This window comes from Cephus cinctus, unplaced genomic scaffold, assembly GCF_000341935.2.
Source record: "Cephus cinctus unplaced genomic scaffold, Ccin1 Ccin1_scaffold0462, whole genome shotgun sequence".
In the NCBI taxonomy this organism is placed as follows: Eukaryota; Metazoa; Arthropoda; class Insecta; order Hymenoptera; family Cephidae; genus Cephus; species Cephus cinctus.
In genome coordinates, this window is record NW_014333138.1 from 553,066 (window position 1) to 568,678 (window position 15,613).

The following is a 15,613-nucleotide window of genomic DNA, read 5'->3' on the forward strand; positions in this document are numbered from 1 at the left end:
AAAAAAAAAAAAAAAAAGAGAATGAAAGTCAAAAACGAGTGAATGATGGAGTAATCGAGAGCGTGTCAGAAAGTGAACTTTCGTCGCATTTTCGAAATTCGATTCTAGTCAAAAGCGGTACAAAGCCGAGGGAGTGAGCTCAAGCCAGGCGAAAATCGGTACTTATCATATATACACATGCGTAAGATACGCGTTCGTATAGGATAACGTGAGGAATGACGACAGGCGTATAAAAGTAAAAGAATAGGAACAAAAAATTAATTGCAAATGGACTTTAAGCAGGAACTTGCGGGACCGCCTTTACGATATAAATACGCGATGAACAAAACATAGCATCTTTTCGTTATAATCGGCGACGATCGATCTGCTCGTCTCATTTATATTAACGACGATCGGTTGTTCGCTAAAATAAAACGACACCCTTTCAAATGGATGTACGGTGCGAATGAAAACCCTCCCTACCCCTTTGCCACCCACCCCAGACCATTTTCGAGCTTCGTTTATTAACATTACCATCCCACGCTTATGAAACGTTGGGCCAATCGAAGGTTTACTATCGTGATCCGTGCATGAGAGAATCGGTCATCATTCTTCTTTTTTAATTACAAAATAAAAATAAATCGAAAAGTTTTACGGAACGCGATCGGTCCTCCTCGAATTGGCTTGGCGGTTCGACTACCGCGGTAAACTACAATATACAATGATTACCAGTTAAGGCAATTGAAGGCGTATTTTCTTAGAGATAATATTAAACGACAAAAACAGATGCAAAAGGTTTGCGCGCCACGCATGCCTCGCAAGCGACAGAAAATACATTTGCGAAGATACACGCACAACTGTACCGCGAAAAAAAGTACGTAAGGATAGTGACGTAATGCAACAACAATGGAAACATGATGACTTTTTTCTGTTAGGTTAAGTTTCTCCTTCTTTTTATATCGTAGTTCTTAATGATTGTTAAATGTTAAAGGTTTTCTTTTTTTACGAAAAAAAAAAAAAAAAGCGTGGTAGCGGAATGTACGTAGGGCATACCGCTCGTACGCGTAGCAACAAACACGACTGAATGTTCCGAAAACGAGCGAGGTGGCACCACTGTTTGTAAGTTTGTAAAACCAATGCAGATGGCAGTAGCGTCGCTCGTAGTCGATCGTCGGGCACGGAGATGTTAGCGAAGCGTCCAAAATTGCGTTACTTTTATTAACTTGTTATTAGTTCGTTTCTATTGTTCACTTTTTGTTTCCTTTGTACATCTTTCTTAACGTTCTTTTTTTAATTCACTTCGATACTTCGAGCACCGATCGTCGACTCGCTTCCGATTTTTACAACGGCGAATCGGTCTGTCGCGAAGTTCGAAGCATTGTCGCAAAGTTCGATGTCACTTTTACTTAGAAGAAATTGTCGTTACGCGTGGGACGAAAGATGTGTAAAAAATTTGGTGTATTACGAGGAGACGAAAAAGCGGCGAATGACAAGCTTGGTGAGTCTGAAACGATAAATAATCGTAAACGAGCGAATCGGTGAACGAATTCGAATTATGTTTGCTAGTCAGAATTGGTTACACGCTGAAGCAAGCTAGGAATTAAAGTTGGTAGTTCCCGTTCTCGAGCAGCATCGACTCTGAACACACTACGGTTTTTTAGTTACTACTTCCTAGATTCGCGCTAATTACCGTACGACTTTTTAATATTATAAATTAAATGAATTAAATTATATTAAAGTAAGACTAGAGGATGTTTCGTTTTTTTGTCTTTTTTTCTATTTTTTAACGCATAGTAAGAACGTCATGTGGACGCATGTTACTGGTAGCGACACCACGTCTACCAACGCTACAACTACTAGAATGTAACTAGTAACTATTATCCTACCGCTACTACTATCGCTAGTTAGTTTTTACGTATTTGTAAACTTTCCGCGTACAACTTTTTGTCTACGTTCACGTGTATTACATTGCTCGATGTGATATCTCTAGTTTCGTGTGTTTCGAGAAAGAAATCAAAATCTTAAATTTGAAAAACAAAAAAGCGAAGGAGATAATTCACTTGTACGATGAATCTCCTGGTTATTTTTTGTACCGATGAATTTGGCTTTATTCAAGAAATTTTTTTTTCATTTATCGATAACGGAATCAATGACCATCGAATGAAGCGGGGTCGCGCGAGTTAGTGAGCTTTGAGAAACCTTTGAAAATGAAAAATATTTGAAACTGAAAAATACGCTGTCAATTGTCACAGCCACACGGAATTTAGGACACGTGCATTTATTAGACATTATCGTTACTGCTATTGATTATCGAAAGGATCGGGAATACGAGAATTCGTATTTTTTCACCTTGTGACGTCACTACGCGCGTTTTACATGTCTTCATACTTCGCGTCTTGGTACACGTCATCAGTGACACCACAATGGACATCTTCGCATAATTCTCGTAACCTCGATCCCAACACTCATTTTACTATTAATATTATTGCTACTGATTAATTATGTTTATCAATCGTGTTTCGGAAATACTAGCGCGCCTCGTGACGCGAGGCTCCAAAAACAAATGAGAATCTGAAAGCCTGAGTGCGAGAAAGAAAGAGAGATAGAAATGTTTGTGTGTCTGAGTGAATGCAAGAATGTTAGGAGGGAGCGATGAAAATTGTAAGAATAACTGCGTGGACGATGGGAGCGTGTAGGTATGCGCGCAATTCAATGATAAAGATCACCGTACACATTGCCGCATATCATTCGGATTCGTGAAACGGAAGGAGAGAAGAAAAGTTTTCAAAAAGCTGCACGGCTGCGTACTATTTCGAATTTCAGTCAAACGTTCGACGCCAATGCCAAAACGTACCTACGTATAAACGTAACGTCTCTTTCGGTTACGAAGACGAGTTCCAACATAGTGAACGGATAGTTGGTATTAGTGCGACTTTGAAAAAAAAAAAAAACTTCGCAAATTGTACACGGACGAGGAAAAAGGATCACGAGGAGTAAATACTCTACGTGGAGGAAAATTCGAAATTTTAAAGTTTCGGAGACGCGCTTCTTTGTAAATAGGCCACTGACATAGCTCTAAAGTACCCTAAGGTAAAAAAAACCCTAGGAAATGTTTAGGCATACGAATCGAGATATTCAGAAAAAAATTAAATTTAAAGCAGACGATACTGTGTAGCGGATAAGGACGATTTAGGAGGATACAAATTTGATGCTCCAGCGAACTTCCGGTTGAACACTCTGGTGGTACTCTTCATGATGGACTTCCGTCGCGAAATCATATGTCAAAAGTTAACTCGGTAGTATAACGATTGTAAATATTGCAAGGACGAATAAATTCGTGGGGGACGACACGTCGCGGCATTTTACGTAGAAATTTTAAGACTAACTTATTAATCGACTCGTGTCGTAACTTTGGGGTTAACGGAAGGGATCGAGATGCAACCGGAAGTCGCGTAGGGCAATACCTAAAATTTAAGAAACCTAGAAACTAACGTGAGCCAGAGTATTAAGGAATACCGAGGAAAATTAAAATTACTACCAAGTGGACTAGAGTCGCAACCGATGGGCATTATTGAAACAAAATTTGTGGTGCGTTTTTTGCAGTGAGCAATTAAAAAGTAATGAGAGAAAAAGAGCGCGTGCAAGAGAGATAGAGGAAGAGGAAGAGTAAATGTGAGCGAGATATTGATCGAGTGCGAGCGAGAGAGAGAGACAGAGTGCGCGTCCAAGAAAAAATTGTACCTATTTTCATTTTATAAATTATATAAATATATATATAAATATATATATATATATATATATATATAAATAATACGAACGACTAACGCTGACGATGATTATTATTATATAAAAGGAAATTATATCTATATTGGGAAGTGATGTATTCGAGTCGTGGTTATGTATAGTTAAGTCGAAAGGAAAGGCAAAAATTAATTAGCACAAAATTATCGTCTGGAATGATATGCATTCCCGGAAATGATTGTACATTGTATGTTCACGCAAGAGCGAATTAACCACCGCCAATAAAGAGCCAACCAAGCCAAACCAAAATGAGTGTGCGATAGGGACGAGAGGAAGAAAAAAGATAAAAGAATGGATGAAACATACAAAAAAAAAACAAAGAATGACGAGGTTAAGGGAAAGCGAAAAAAAAAAAGGTAAAGAATAATGCAACGTACCTTGCGTTCCACGTTTGAATTTGTAAATGAGAACGATCGTATTATATATCGGTGTTTATTGTTTAATCGTTTTTTCGTATACGTATCGCAAGAGGACAAACAAAGAAAATTATACATACTGTAAATCTTTTACGGGGCGGCGGCCCCGGACGTTATTTCTATTTGTACCTATGCCCGTATTTGTACGATAGTAGCAAAAACTGAACGAGAATGCGTGTGTGCGCGTGAAAGTGGCTAAGAAAAGGATATACGACATAACGGAGGCAAAAAGAGTGTAAGTCTAAAAGAGAAGAGACGACGAGAGTGAAAAGGAGAATGAGAGAGAGAGAGAGAAAGAGGAGAAAAAAATCATTTTAGTGAAAATTATCGTTACGATTATTCGTATTATCCGGGACTCGGGCAATGAGGAACGAAAGAGTGTGTGAGGAAGAGAAAGAGAGAAAGGGATAAAAATAGGGGAAAAAAAAGAAAACAAAAATTTAAAGCCACTATCGTTTCTCGATGTTCTCGCATATTTTACTTTGGTTTCCTTCTTTTAAGCTCCGTTCATTATATTGATCTACTCCATTTTATTTCTCTCCTATAGTAATTTTTTTTTTTTATTTTCACTTTCTCTCCCATAACCACCTACCAGAATACAAAATACACTATAGTCATATATCCATCGTGCACCGATACGACACCGTTTCAATGAAGTCGAATGCGATCGATCGAATCTTCAGGATTTTGAAATTTTATAAAATCCACTTTGGCCCGCCTTTCGCCGTGCAGTCACAGACATGGCAGTAGTACAGTACGTTGCACCGCGCAATGGTCAATGCTCGATCCTCGGTAGCCGCTTGAGTAACGATACGCCGATTCCTTTTTGTAAACTCAAAGGGCTCACGGGAGAGCGTGACGATTGCGCCTATCAGGCCAACCTCACCGTGTCACTCGACCAACCTTACACTTATTAACCCGCCCCATCAATTTCCTCGCAGTTAGTTCCGTGGAGCATAATTTAATTAAAAAATACATTGCTCACCTCCGATTCCTCCGATCATTATGAAATCTCCTTTGGTTGCCGCTGGAAATGAGAGAATGGACGTGCGAATGATTTTGTGCTTATAGAGGAACGAGAGGGAGAGAGTGAGACGCGTTGAGAGATTGATGGAATGGATGAGTGAGAGAATGAGAGAGTGATAGGAAAGAAGGAAAGGAAGAAAGAAGGTGGGAGGGAGAGGTAGAGGGGAAGAGAGAGAGAGAGAGAGAGAGAGAGAGAGAGAGAGAGAGAGAGAGAGAGAGAGAGAAATGCATGCAAGAAGAAAGCAAGGTGAGAATGCATCTTAGTGCGCACGAGCGGAAATAGAAACGTAAAATCGAGTGAAAGAGTGAGAGAAAGAGAATTTTGAAACAGCAATCCCATCCCGCCATTTTTACACATCCCCGCCCGTCAGAATCTCCCGTTTCCGTGATTACCAAGTATGAATGCGAAAGTGGGTATAAAGGCATAAAAGATGGAAAGCATCGAGAGCTAGAGAGAACCGACTAAAGCACATTTTTGTCGAGCGTCGTAGGGACACATTTTCCATTAATTGTGTAAACACGAGAGGAGTATGATGATGATGATGATGATGAACAAAAATACGGAAGAGTAAGGAGAAAAAGGAAATCATGTAATAGCTGATGAATCATGTGGGAAAAAAAAATAATAAAAAGTAATCATACGAAAAAAATTATGAAAACGTATCCTGTACGAGCGATAAAAGAAAATTGTATAAGGAAATTGTACACGCTTTCGTTTATCGTTTTCTCCGTTCGAACACGCTATATTGACATTGTCATTGATTATTGATTATTACTACGACTATTATTACGATTATTATTATCATTATTATTCATTATTATTATTATTATTACGTGGTATAATAAAAATTTAATAAGCAATCGAACGTCCGTCTATTTATCGATCATCTTTAATGTCCTCTCGTTGCACTTATCATTTTACCTATTCCTTTCTACGGTGCGTTTCATGGTTAAAATGTTGCTTTGGTTATGACATATTTTTTGATGGGGTCATATAAGTTCAAGTGATTGTGTTTTCTGATGATAGGGAAAAAAACGGAGATTACTTTGGGCAACAATTTTTTTAATCACTCAGCAACCGTATAACGACCTGTCTTACGTTGCTGTTTATTGCGTCACGAGTTCAAAGAGAAACGAGATCTCTTGGACGCGAACGAATGGAGATGGACTAAGTTATCGGAGTTGCGCGGTTTACCGGCATCGTGACCTCAGATGTCACGGGATAGTGATAATGACGAAACTCCGAGACTTATCATCAATGCCACTACTGACTTACTGAATTTTGATTCAGTTATTTAATTCCGAAGAGTTTCTCGTTCTTCTCTGATTCGCCGACTGGATTGTTAGTTATAGTTAAGCAATTGTTTGAACGCAGTAAATTCTTTTTATTTTCGTACAATTATGTTGCGTTTTGGACTTCGCGGACTTAGAATCGTTTCTGATGGATTTGAAAAGCCCGCGATTTGTACGCGCGAAATTGGATCGTCGTGTCTTGCTAATCGTTTGCGTCATGGTGCAACTTGTGGGTGCAGTATATGTATCTCTGACAGGGGAATCAGTGCTGTTTTCTATGGGAAATCCAGAGCTGTGATTGGTCAACGTGGTTATGGGGATCAGAGTGTGAAGGAACCGGAACCCAGAAAAACGTGCTTGTATGATTTACACGTGGATAAGCAAGGCAAGAGGATCGATTTAGTGAATTTGAGAATGAATTTGAATTTTGTGGTTTATTATTTTTTATCAGGGATTTTTGTAATTTCTTTATGTTTTAGGTAAAATCGTTAATTTTGCTGGATGGCTGCTACCTGTACAATACCAGGATGCTATCGCGGCATCTCATCAACATACTAGGACCTCCGCGTCTCTTTTCGACGTTGGCCATATGCTGCAGACTCGTGTTTACGGAAAATATGCTTTCGAATTTTTGGAATCTCTTACCACTGGTGATTTATGCAATCTTGGTAAAGGGCGTGCGACTCTCACTGTTTTTACCAATGAGAATGGCGGCATTCTGGACGATTTGATTATTACCAAGGATGATGAGGATACATTTTTCGTCGTGTCAAACGCTGGAAGACGCAATGAAGATTCTCAGCTTATGCTGCAAAAACAAGTAAGTTTCATGGAATCATTTGTTCATACTACTTTTATTCTGATAATCATTAAAACGGTCATGTTATCGAAATAGTTTGTCAACATATTGTTTCAATAATTGACTGATACATGCTATAGAGTATCGTGACGTCGTATCACTGTGATTTCATAATACTTATCGTACAATAACAATCCTATTAACAGTATAAATATATATGCATCTAATAGGCAAGAAGGTAACTGTGTATTTCAACTACTTATATGACTATTAAAATTATGTAAATAGTTGTTTATTCGTAATCTGATGTTAAAAAATTAAGTTGAACACTGTGAAAGTTATTGATTTTTGAAATATTCATTAATTTACAGCAGTGCCAAAAATGTTTGTTTAACAGGAAGAATTCAAAGCCAAAGACAAGACGGTTCACTTGGAATTCCTGGATCCTCTGGAACAAGGTCTCATCGCACTTCAAGGACCAGAGGCAGCTAAGGCACTTCAATCCTTATTGAATATCGACTTGAGTAAACTCTATTTCATGAACAGCGTAGAAACTCGCCTGTTGAATAGTCTAGTGCGAATTTCACGTTGTGGATACACAGGTGAAGATGGTTTTGAGATTTCAGTACCAGCAAAACATATTCGTGAGATAGCAGAACAGTTACTAGCAATTCCGGAAGTGAAATTATCTGGTTTAGGTGCTAGGGATAGTTTAAGGTAAACTCAAAATTCTTAATAATTAAATTAAACCATCAATCAATAGATTTTACTAATTTTGACTTGTTCATCGCAGACTAGAAGCTGGTCTTTGTCTCCATGGACATGATATTGATGAAAGCACAACACCTGTAGAAGCTGCCCTCACTTGGCTTGTAGGTGGGTATCAAGTATTTTTTATGACTTTCTAAAATTCGTTATACGGAACATACTTTAAAATGTTCAATGATACATAATTATTTTGATGTATATTAGCAAAGCGTCGCAGAGCCCAAGCTGACTTTCCAGGAGCGGAGAAAATTTTGTCTCAAATAAAATTGGGCACAAGGAAAAAGAGAGTTGGCTTATTGTTAGGCCACGGACCACCGGCAAGAGAAGGTGCAGCAATTTTAACACCTGAGGGAGAAAAAGTCGGAGTCGTTACTTCCGGCGGACCTAGTCCAACTCTTGGTAGACCAATTGCCATGGGATACACACCGCCTGATTTAGCTCAATCTGGCAGTGGTGTTCTTGTCGAAGTACGTGGAAAAACGTACAAGGCGACTATTTCTAAAATGCCATTTGTTAAAACGAACTATTACACCGGAAAATAAATTAAGTCTGTACAATGTCTCGCGTTGCGATTTTTAATCAGAATCTCTTTTGTATTGTCATCGATCATCTATGATCATAAACGACTGTTACTTTCGAAAATCACTATTAAATGTATTTTAGGGTAATATTGAAATTCGTTAATAAAAATTATTTTAGACAAAAATTTTAAATGTATTGAATATGTACAATAATGTTTGGTATTCCTAAACTACTTGTCTAACAGAGAGTTAAGGGGTAGAAATTAATTACACTTTATTAATATTAATTATCATCTTTTATCTATGGTATGACTTTGTATGTAAAAGATGTATGACATAACTTTTTTCTTGAAGAAGGATATGTTAGTGCCCTCCATAATTTCCTACTTTGTGATTCCAAAGAAATCGAATTCACGTTATGAGTTACGTACTTGCTGTGCGCAAGGAAGTTTAATCATACTGTAGAAGGTATATTTTTTGTAATCGATAATACCCGTTATTCAATAAATGGACGACTCGGTTTTCGACTGGGGAAAAAGTCGTCAGTATCAAAAAGCGAATCAGACAGGAAGCATAAAATACTAAAATTTAAAACATCTTTAATCGCGTATTTTTCAATGTCACTTGTGAATTTGTAAAAATCATAAAAATCCCATAATGGAAATGTACATCTTAGATCGACATTACATGAAAACAAATTTTCAATTAATGAGTTTACTCGGTAAGAATTTTATTATTCAAATAATATGCATATATTAATTTGGAAGACTTATAAAATATTTCTTTTTTAGGTATTTGGAATCCTTATTCTCAAGGATTCTCCTATTGGATTTATGAATTCTATTCGATTTTGGTATTTCTCTTTATCATGATAACTTACACGTATTTCGAAATTCTTGAACTGATCAAAGTAAATTTAACTTTGGATTTGATTACCGAAAATCTCTGTATATCGCTCACACATATCTGCGGAATAATTAAGATAATTAATCTTTATCTGAGAAAGGATAATATTTATACTATCATGGACATAATGGAACGTCAGATACGTCAACCTTGTTCTGGTATCATTGGTGAATAAATATATCTAAGTTTTCTAATTACGAAAATCATTCGACGACACTGATTTTTATTAGATAATCTAATTTTATCAATACCATATGTTATAGGCCGTGTACAAAAGGAATCTATAATGTCTGCCACTTGGACAATTGAAACAACTATAAAATATTTTGCCATTATAATTACGTTTGCAGAAATTTCCAGTTTATGTGCACCTATATTAGACGGCTCAATGTGGCATGGCCAATTACCTTTTCGGTAATTAGAATAATATCTTTAATAATTATTGTATAAATTTTTTAATTATATTCAAGACGATCTAAGGATTTTTAATTTTATTTTATTCAGACAGTATATACCTATCGATTTAACTAATTCGATAAACTATTGGGTCTGTTACGTTTACGTGGCGCTGTGTCTATATTGGTTAGCAATTATAATTATGGCCCATGATTGTCTTTTTATTGCATTCGTGATTTTTATAAGCGCGCATCTGAATATATTGAAGGGAAAAATGGAAATATGTTGCATGATCAGTAACGATGATTTACAAGATATGAAAACTGACACTTCGAATTTGTCATCAATTGAATTAAGGAAATGTCAAATGATGAGATCTAATATTGAATTGAACACTTGTATTTCCATACATCAAAATATCCTCAGGTATGTTAATTAATTTTAATTGAATAATACATTAATTGAATCATATTAACATAATTTTTATTGAAAATCAATTATAACGTTTAAATATATCACGTGTTTTAGATGCTTAACAATTTTGGAAAGCATGTTCAATGTTATGATATTACTTCAATTTGCGACGAGTCTGTTGATCATTTGTCTCACTGGTTTTCAAATCAATGCTGTACGTAAGATTATATTTTGCGTTTGAAATAACTTAGACAAATCGTTCAATTATCATCTTTTAGAACACAACTAATATTCCACGATTTATGACAATGATTTGTTATCTATGTTGCGTTTTGTTGGAACTTTTATTGTATTGCTGGCATGGTAACGAAGTGATAATCCAAGTGAGTTTGACAAATTTTTAATGATCAATAATAATATAAGGCACTGGAGACAGTCGTTGACACCATTACAGGCTAAGATCATTACGTCAATATATTTTAATCTGACGGCCAATAAACGTTACTGTGATATCTTATTTTATTAGAGCTCCAATTTAAAATTATCGGCATTTAGTTGTAACTGGATGGAGGCGAATTCGAAATTTTGCAAAACTTTGCACATATTTCTAACCAGAGTACAGAAACCGATGATTCTCACAGCGGGTGGACTATCCAATTTATCATTATCAAGTTTTACGACTGTAAGTTTCCTTTTTTGGAAAAATATTTCTTTAATTGTTTTTTCTTTTAATTTAATTATCTTTCAGATTATTAGCAGAAGCTACTCGTACATTGCTGTGCTTAATCAAATGAACCAATGAAGAGAAATATTTATAATATAACATATTTTTTTGTAGATGACATACAATGCACGGGCTTTCATCTAGTTTATTATTGCAAATTTTATCGAATTTAGAATTGCACGAAAAATATGAACGCGATTAAAATTAGTATAGTAATAAAGTATAATACTAATTAAACAAATTCGCATGTACACGGGTAAATCGTAAATGAAAAAAAAGGGACGAGAAAGTATAATATAAAGAAAAAATTACGTATACAGGGTGTTCCGAAATTATCTGACTAACGGGGTATGGCGGTGTTCAGGAGGCACCACTGATCACGAAAATGGCCTTCTTTTTCTCCGGAAGGTCATAGTTTTTAAATGGGAGTAGGTCAAAGGTGACCAATCAGAGGGAGGCGTCAAGAGAAACGTAGGCACCTACGAAATCTGAGTTTTCTTCCCTCGCTTTTGTTTCTCGGTGGCTTGTTTCCCGTTTCCAATAGGCATGTCTTCGGCTGACGTCATCCTGCCCGAAGTCACCGAGAAACAAAAGCGAGGGAAGAAAACTCAGAGTTCGTAGGTGCCTACGTTTCTCTTGACGCCTCCCTCTGATTGGTCACCTTTGACCTACTCCCATTTAAAAACTATGACCTTCCGGAGAAAAAGAAGGCCATTTTCGTGATCAGTGGTGCCTCCTGAACACCGCGGGAAACAAGCCACCGAGAAACAAAAGCGAGGGAAGAAAACTCAGATTTCGTAGGTGCCTACGTTTCTCTTGACGCCTCCCTCTGATTGGTCACCTTTGACCTACTCCCATTTAAAAACTATGACCTTCCGGAGAAAAAGAAGGCCATTTTCGTGATCAGTGGTGCCTCCTGAACACCGCCATACCCCGTTAGTCAGATAATTTCGGAACACCCTGTATACGTAATTTTTTCTTTATATTATACTTTCTCGTCCCTTTTTTTTCATTTACGATTTACCCGTGTACATGCGAATTTGTTTAATTAGTATTATACTTTATTACTATGTCTAATTTAACTGATTTGAGAAACACGTTGAAAAAGTACAAAGAAAATTTGAAAACCAATTAGTTTGCATAATATATTTATTTCGTTTATAAATTATCCAAATTTTTGATATTTACTTTTCTTGATTGAGCTCCAGGTATATTCGTTCAGTGGTACAGATAAAAAATTCAATCACCCAATTACAATTAAATATCGTCTATTATCTATGAAATAATCCATAAGGTTAGAATCGTCGGTAGAAAAAGTTTCTTTTCGAGACTTCAAAAAGCCTAGTATTAATCGGCATATCTGTAATTAACGAACTACGAAAACTAACAATAAGTATATTATAATATTTCCTGATCTCTAATCCACATACACGATTATAACCGCCACTTAAAAACTTTATTATAAATAAAAAAACAATATCCTTGATCAAACCAGTCCATAATTTTCTACCTTGTAGTTTCTAATCATTCAATATACATAATGCCAGGAATTCCAAAGTACTTACTTTGAACGTATTACTAGTATTCTAAGACTATATGTTTGTTATTAGGCTTTTACCGTGGTTATTTTTGACTAGTTATTGCTAATATACTCTATATAAAAATTTGACGTTAATTTCGAGTTTGAAGGCTAACATAATGAATGCAAATGTATATCAAGTATCAAGGTCGGGCCCAGGTTGTGGTCGCAATATGGTCTCTCCGGACCTCCCGACGGGGGCCTTGAGCATTTTTAGGGTACGCTACGACCACAGTTTTGCGTGTAGTCGATCTAACTGGGTGTTCATCTTTCTCGATTTTACTATATCTTGTTCGCTTTCTTGTTCGTCTGAAAACGCTGCAAAACGTCGCTGACCTTTGAGCACTCGTGTGGGCGAAGACGATCCTATGTGTCAGTGGGGAGGTGGAGGGGTAGTCCGTTGGCTCTGGGCAAAGTAGCTGATTTTGCTCGTGTTCCTGAGTTAGCTTTTGGCGTTTCGGTCTGTTACGTTCTCGATCAATCGCTCTCTGTTTCCGGCACTATTTACCTGACGCTTACACCGACCCTTCTCTACCTCAACCTGGCAACCTGAGCGGCCATGCATTTCCGTAACCGTTCACTCCCGTTCGTGCATCCAGTTGCGTTTGCTGATTTTACGCAACCCCAAAGATCGGCACCTATGGTTGCGTTTTAGGATTTTACGCGCCCCCAAAAATCGACAGGATCCGTTAAGCTACCGTTTTTTCTAATAGGTCAGTCAGAACTCTCGTTTTGGCAGAGTGGAGACTTTTCCACCTCAACTACCAGGTCATACCGTCTCGACAGTTCCCGGTGAAAAAAGAACTGGCTGGCGCCCGCCTGTCATGCAAATGCATGGACCAAGGGTGGACGACCGAAGGTGACGTAGATTAGCTCTCGAATTTACGTTGTCAGTGTCGACCTAAGAAAATGCTTTACAACCTGTATAAATATATAACTTTTTCTTAAAGCATTACCAACATTTTTAAACTTGTAAGTATGGTTTTATATCTATGCTGCGTTCAAATTCAACTTATCGATATCGATGCTAAGAAATTCCTTTATTCAGACGTACAAGTATGTATACACAAGTATTAAAAAAGAATACTAAATTTCTGTATAATAAATTCATAACCATTTATACCCCAGCGTTGGTAGAAATCCATTGCCTCAGTGCTGCAATTCTTGTGTATACTCCAGGGCTACCAACCGAACCACAACTAGCACCCCAGGACGCTAATCCAATCACCTTTCCAGCATATACTAAAGGACCACCAACATCACCCTGCCAAAAAAAATTAATTTTTCGTTTTCGTCACTGATTAAAAAGCTAAAATTAACATAAAAATTATCTTGCATAACACATGCACTCGTATATGCTTTCATTAATGCGTTCTATTGGTAGATTAGGTTAGGCATTGTTTTCAAGAATCAGTTCGCTCTTTGCAATTGATTGACTTATTAATTAATACATTCAATTATTGTTTTTTATTTGATCACTTACTTTACACCAATCATTTCCACCGGTAGTAAATCCAGCACATAACATTCTGTCAGTCACGGTATTAAGTCGCGCATGAGCAGATGCACAAACTTTTGTTGCAACAATTGGAACCTGAACAGTTTGTAACAAACCAGCGTATTCAGTTCCGCCAATCTGTAAAAGTAAAATTTTTCAAGCGATAATTACTCACAAATACACGAGTAAGTAATACTAATAGATTTCCTAATGAATTTTAAGAAAACCTTATCTGACGCAATTGGTTAGCTTTTATTGCAGTACAGATAGATCTTGGATTGTATGAATTGTTTGATATACGTTAAACAATAATTCAAACTATATAATTTGTTATTTACCGTAGTGATACCCCAGCCTGATACGTTAGCAATTTTCCCAGGAGCAACAATTTCGTTCACAATTGGCAATTTGGCCAGAGCTATTTGTTTGGACAATTCGAATTTTTGAGATAATGTCAAAATGGCTATGTCATAATCATATGTGTATTGATTGAAATTATTATGTATTTTAATTTCATTGACGTTGCGCGAAGTGCCTAAACTTGTGCGATATGAAGTACCACCCTTTACTGTAACAACTGCGGTGGATGGCAATCTGAAATGAATAAATTAATAAATATGTGGTGAAAAGAAAGTTGAATTAACTTTTTCTACATAAATTCTCGTTTGTGAGAAACTTGGAGAATTTATTATGTATTTTATTATCATATTTTTGAATCTCCTGTGTTATCTACAGTATGTTCTTTTTTAACCACAAATTGTTTTAAATCTAAAACTGATACCTATAAGTTATGCAATATTTGTATTTGTTTATGTGTATACATATTTACCCGTGGACACATTGTGCTGCTGTTATGGCTTTATTAGTTGCAATAAGAACTGCTCCACATACGACTTCCTTATTAATCACTAATGAAAGCTGAAATAAAACTTTATGATTTTATGCGTGAATACTTAATATTATATTCATAGAGTATATCCGATTGTGAGAATTATATGAATTCAATATTATGTAAAACGTAAAAGTGAAATTTCATGAATGCAATTTAATCTCAAGTAGGGTAGATTTGGGTAGATTCATTAATTTACCTGAAACGGAATATTCTCTATAGCCGTAGCAGTTCCGCCTACAATTCTTTCTAAAATTGCTGTAACGCTAGATAAGCCTGAAATATGAATTATAAATTTATGGTAATTGTTACTTCATGATGAATTATTAATATGACGAATGAAAAATGCTTATTGTAAAATATCTTACAGAAACACGCGGTGAGCAAAAAACACAGAATTCTCATTTTGTAACGGTAGTCAATCAAGAAATGATTCTTATAATCTAGATTTGGTTATTATATACTATAGCAATGATAAGAAGTCATGTTTCTTCGTAAATAATAAATTGTTATCGGAGAGATCGATAAAATTACGATTAATCAGTGATCTTGTATTGCTCTTATACATGTTTCTTGATCATGATAGCCTTCGTTACACCATCTG

General features: G+C 36.4%; 3 protein-coding genes across 3 annotated transcripts; 2 read left to right on the top strand and 1 right to left on the bottom strand.

The window, feature by feature from the left end:
• Positions 1-6: 6 nt before the first annotated feature.
• LOC107268038 (aminomethyltransferase, mitochondrial) lies at positions 7-8,788 on the top strand. The gene is made up of 5 exons (XM_015740385.2): positions 7-6,900; positions 6,995-7,335; positions 7,712-8,031; positions 8,108-8,190; positions 8,287-8,788. The coding sequence occupies exons 1-5, from the start codon at positions 6,624-6,626 to the stop codon at positions 8,622-8,624; spliced, it is 1,359 nt and encodes a 452-aa protein (XP_015595871.1). The 5' UTR covers positions 7-6,623; the 3' UTR covers positions 8,625-8,788.
• Positions 8,789-8,914: 126 nt separating this feature from the next.
• LOC107267916 (odorant receptor 4-like) lies at positions 8,915-11,416 on the top strand. Its single transcript, XM_025085289.1, has 7 exons — positions 8,915-9,676; positions 9,773-9,923; positions 10,014-10,331; positions 10,434-10,533; positions 10,598-10,702; positions 10,846-11,001; positions 11,068-11,416. Exons 1-7 carry the CDS (start codon positions 9,472-9,474, stop codon positions 11,119-11,121), a joined length of 1,089 nt encoding a protein of 362 aa, XP_024941057.1. The 5' UTR covers positions 8,915-9,471; the 3' UTR covers positions 11,122-11,416.
• A 2,227-nt stretch (positions 11,417-13,643) lies between these two features.
• On the bottom strand, positions 13,644-15,449 carry LOC107267926 (trypsin-1). The gene is made up of 6 exons (XM_015740136.1): positions 15,378-15,449; positions 15,209-15,285; positions 14,950-15,038; positions 14,459-14,714; positions 14,106-14,258; positions 13,644-13,886 (listed from the first exon to the last, which is right to left on the bottom strand). The coding sequence occupies exons 1-6, from the start codon at positions 15,412-15,414 to the stop codon at positions 13,740-13,742; spliced, it is 759 nt and encodes a 252-aa protein (XP_015595622.1). The 5' UTR covers positions 15,415-15,449; the 3' UTR covers positions 13,644-13,739.
• Between the last annotated feature and the right edge of the window lie 164 nt (positions 15,450-15,613).

What these genes read in the sequence shown, in the direction of transcription:
- LOC107268038 (XM_015740385.2), top strand. Translation starts at nt 6,624, where the DNA reads ATGTTGCGTTTTGGACTTCGCGGACTTAGAATCGTTTCTGATGGATTT. An exon ending in TTTACACGTGGATAAGCAAG is followed by an intron (nt 6,901 to 6,994) that starts GCAAGAGGATCG and finishes TTTATGTTTTAG; the next exon opens with GTAAAATCGTTAATTTTGCT. An exon ending in TGCCCTCACTTGGCTTGTAG is followed by an intron (nt 8,191 to 8,286) that starts GTGGGTATCAAG and finishes GATGTATATTAG; the next exon opens with CAAAGCGTCGCAGAGCCCAA.
- LOC107267916 (XM_025085289.1), top strand. Translation starts at nt 9,472, where the DNA reads ATGATAACTTACACGTATTTCGAAATTCTTGAACTGATCAAAGTAAAT. An exon ending in ACCTTGTTCTGGTATCATTG is followed by an intron (nt 9,677 to 9,772) that starts GTGAATAAATAT and finishes CATATGTTATAG; the next exon opens with GCCGTGTACAAAAGGAATCT. An exon ending in ATACATCAAAATATCCTCAG is followed by an intron (nt 10,332 to 10,433) that starts GTATGTTAATTA and finishes CACGTGTTTTAG; the next exon opens with ATGCTTAACAATTTTGGAAA.
- LOC107267926 (XM_015740136.1), bottom strand. Translation starts at nt 15,414, where the DNA reads ATGAGAATTCTGTGTTTTTTGCTCACCGCGTGTTTCT. An exon ending in TTTGCTCACCGCGTGTTTCT is followed by an intron (nt 15,286 to 15,377) that starts GTAAGATATTTT and finishes TTCATATTTCAG; the next exon opens with GCTTATCTAGCGTTACAGCA. An exon ending in CAGGCTGGGGTATCACTACG is followed by an intron (nt 14,259 to 14,458) that starts GTAAATAACAAA and finishes TTACTTTTACAG; the next exon opens with ATTGGCGGAACTGAATACGC.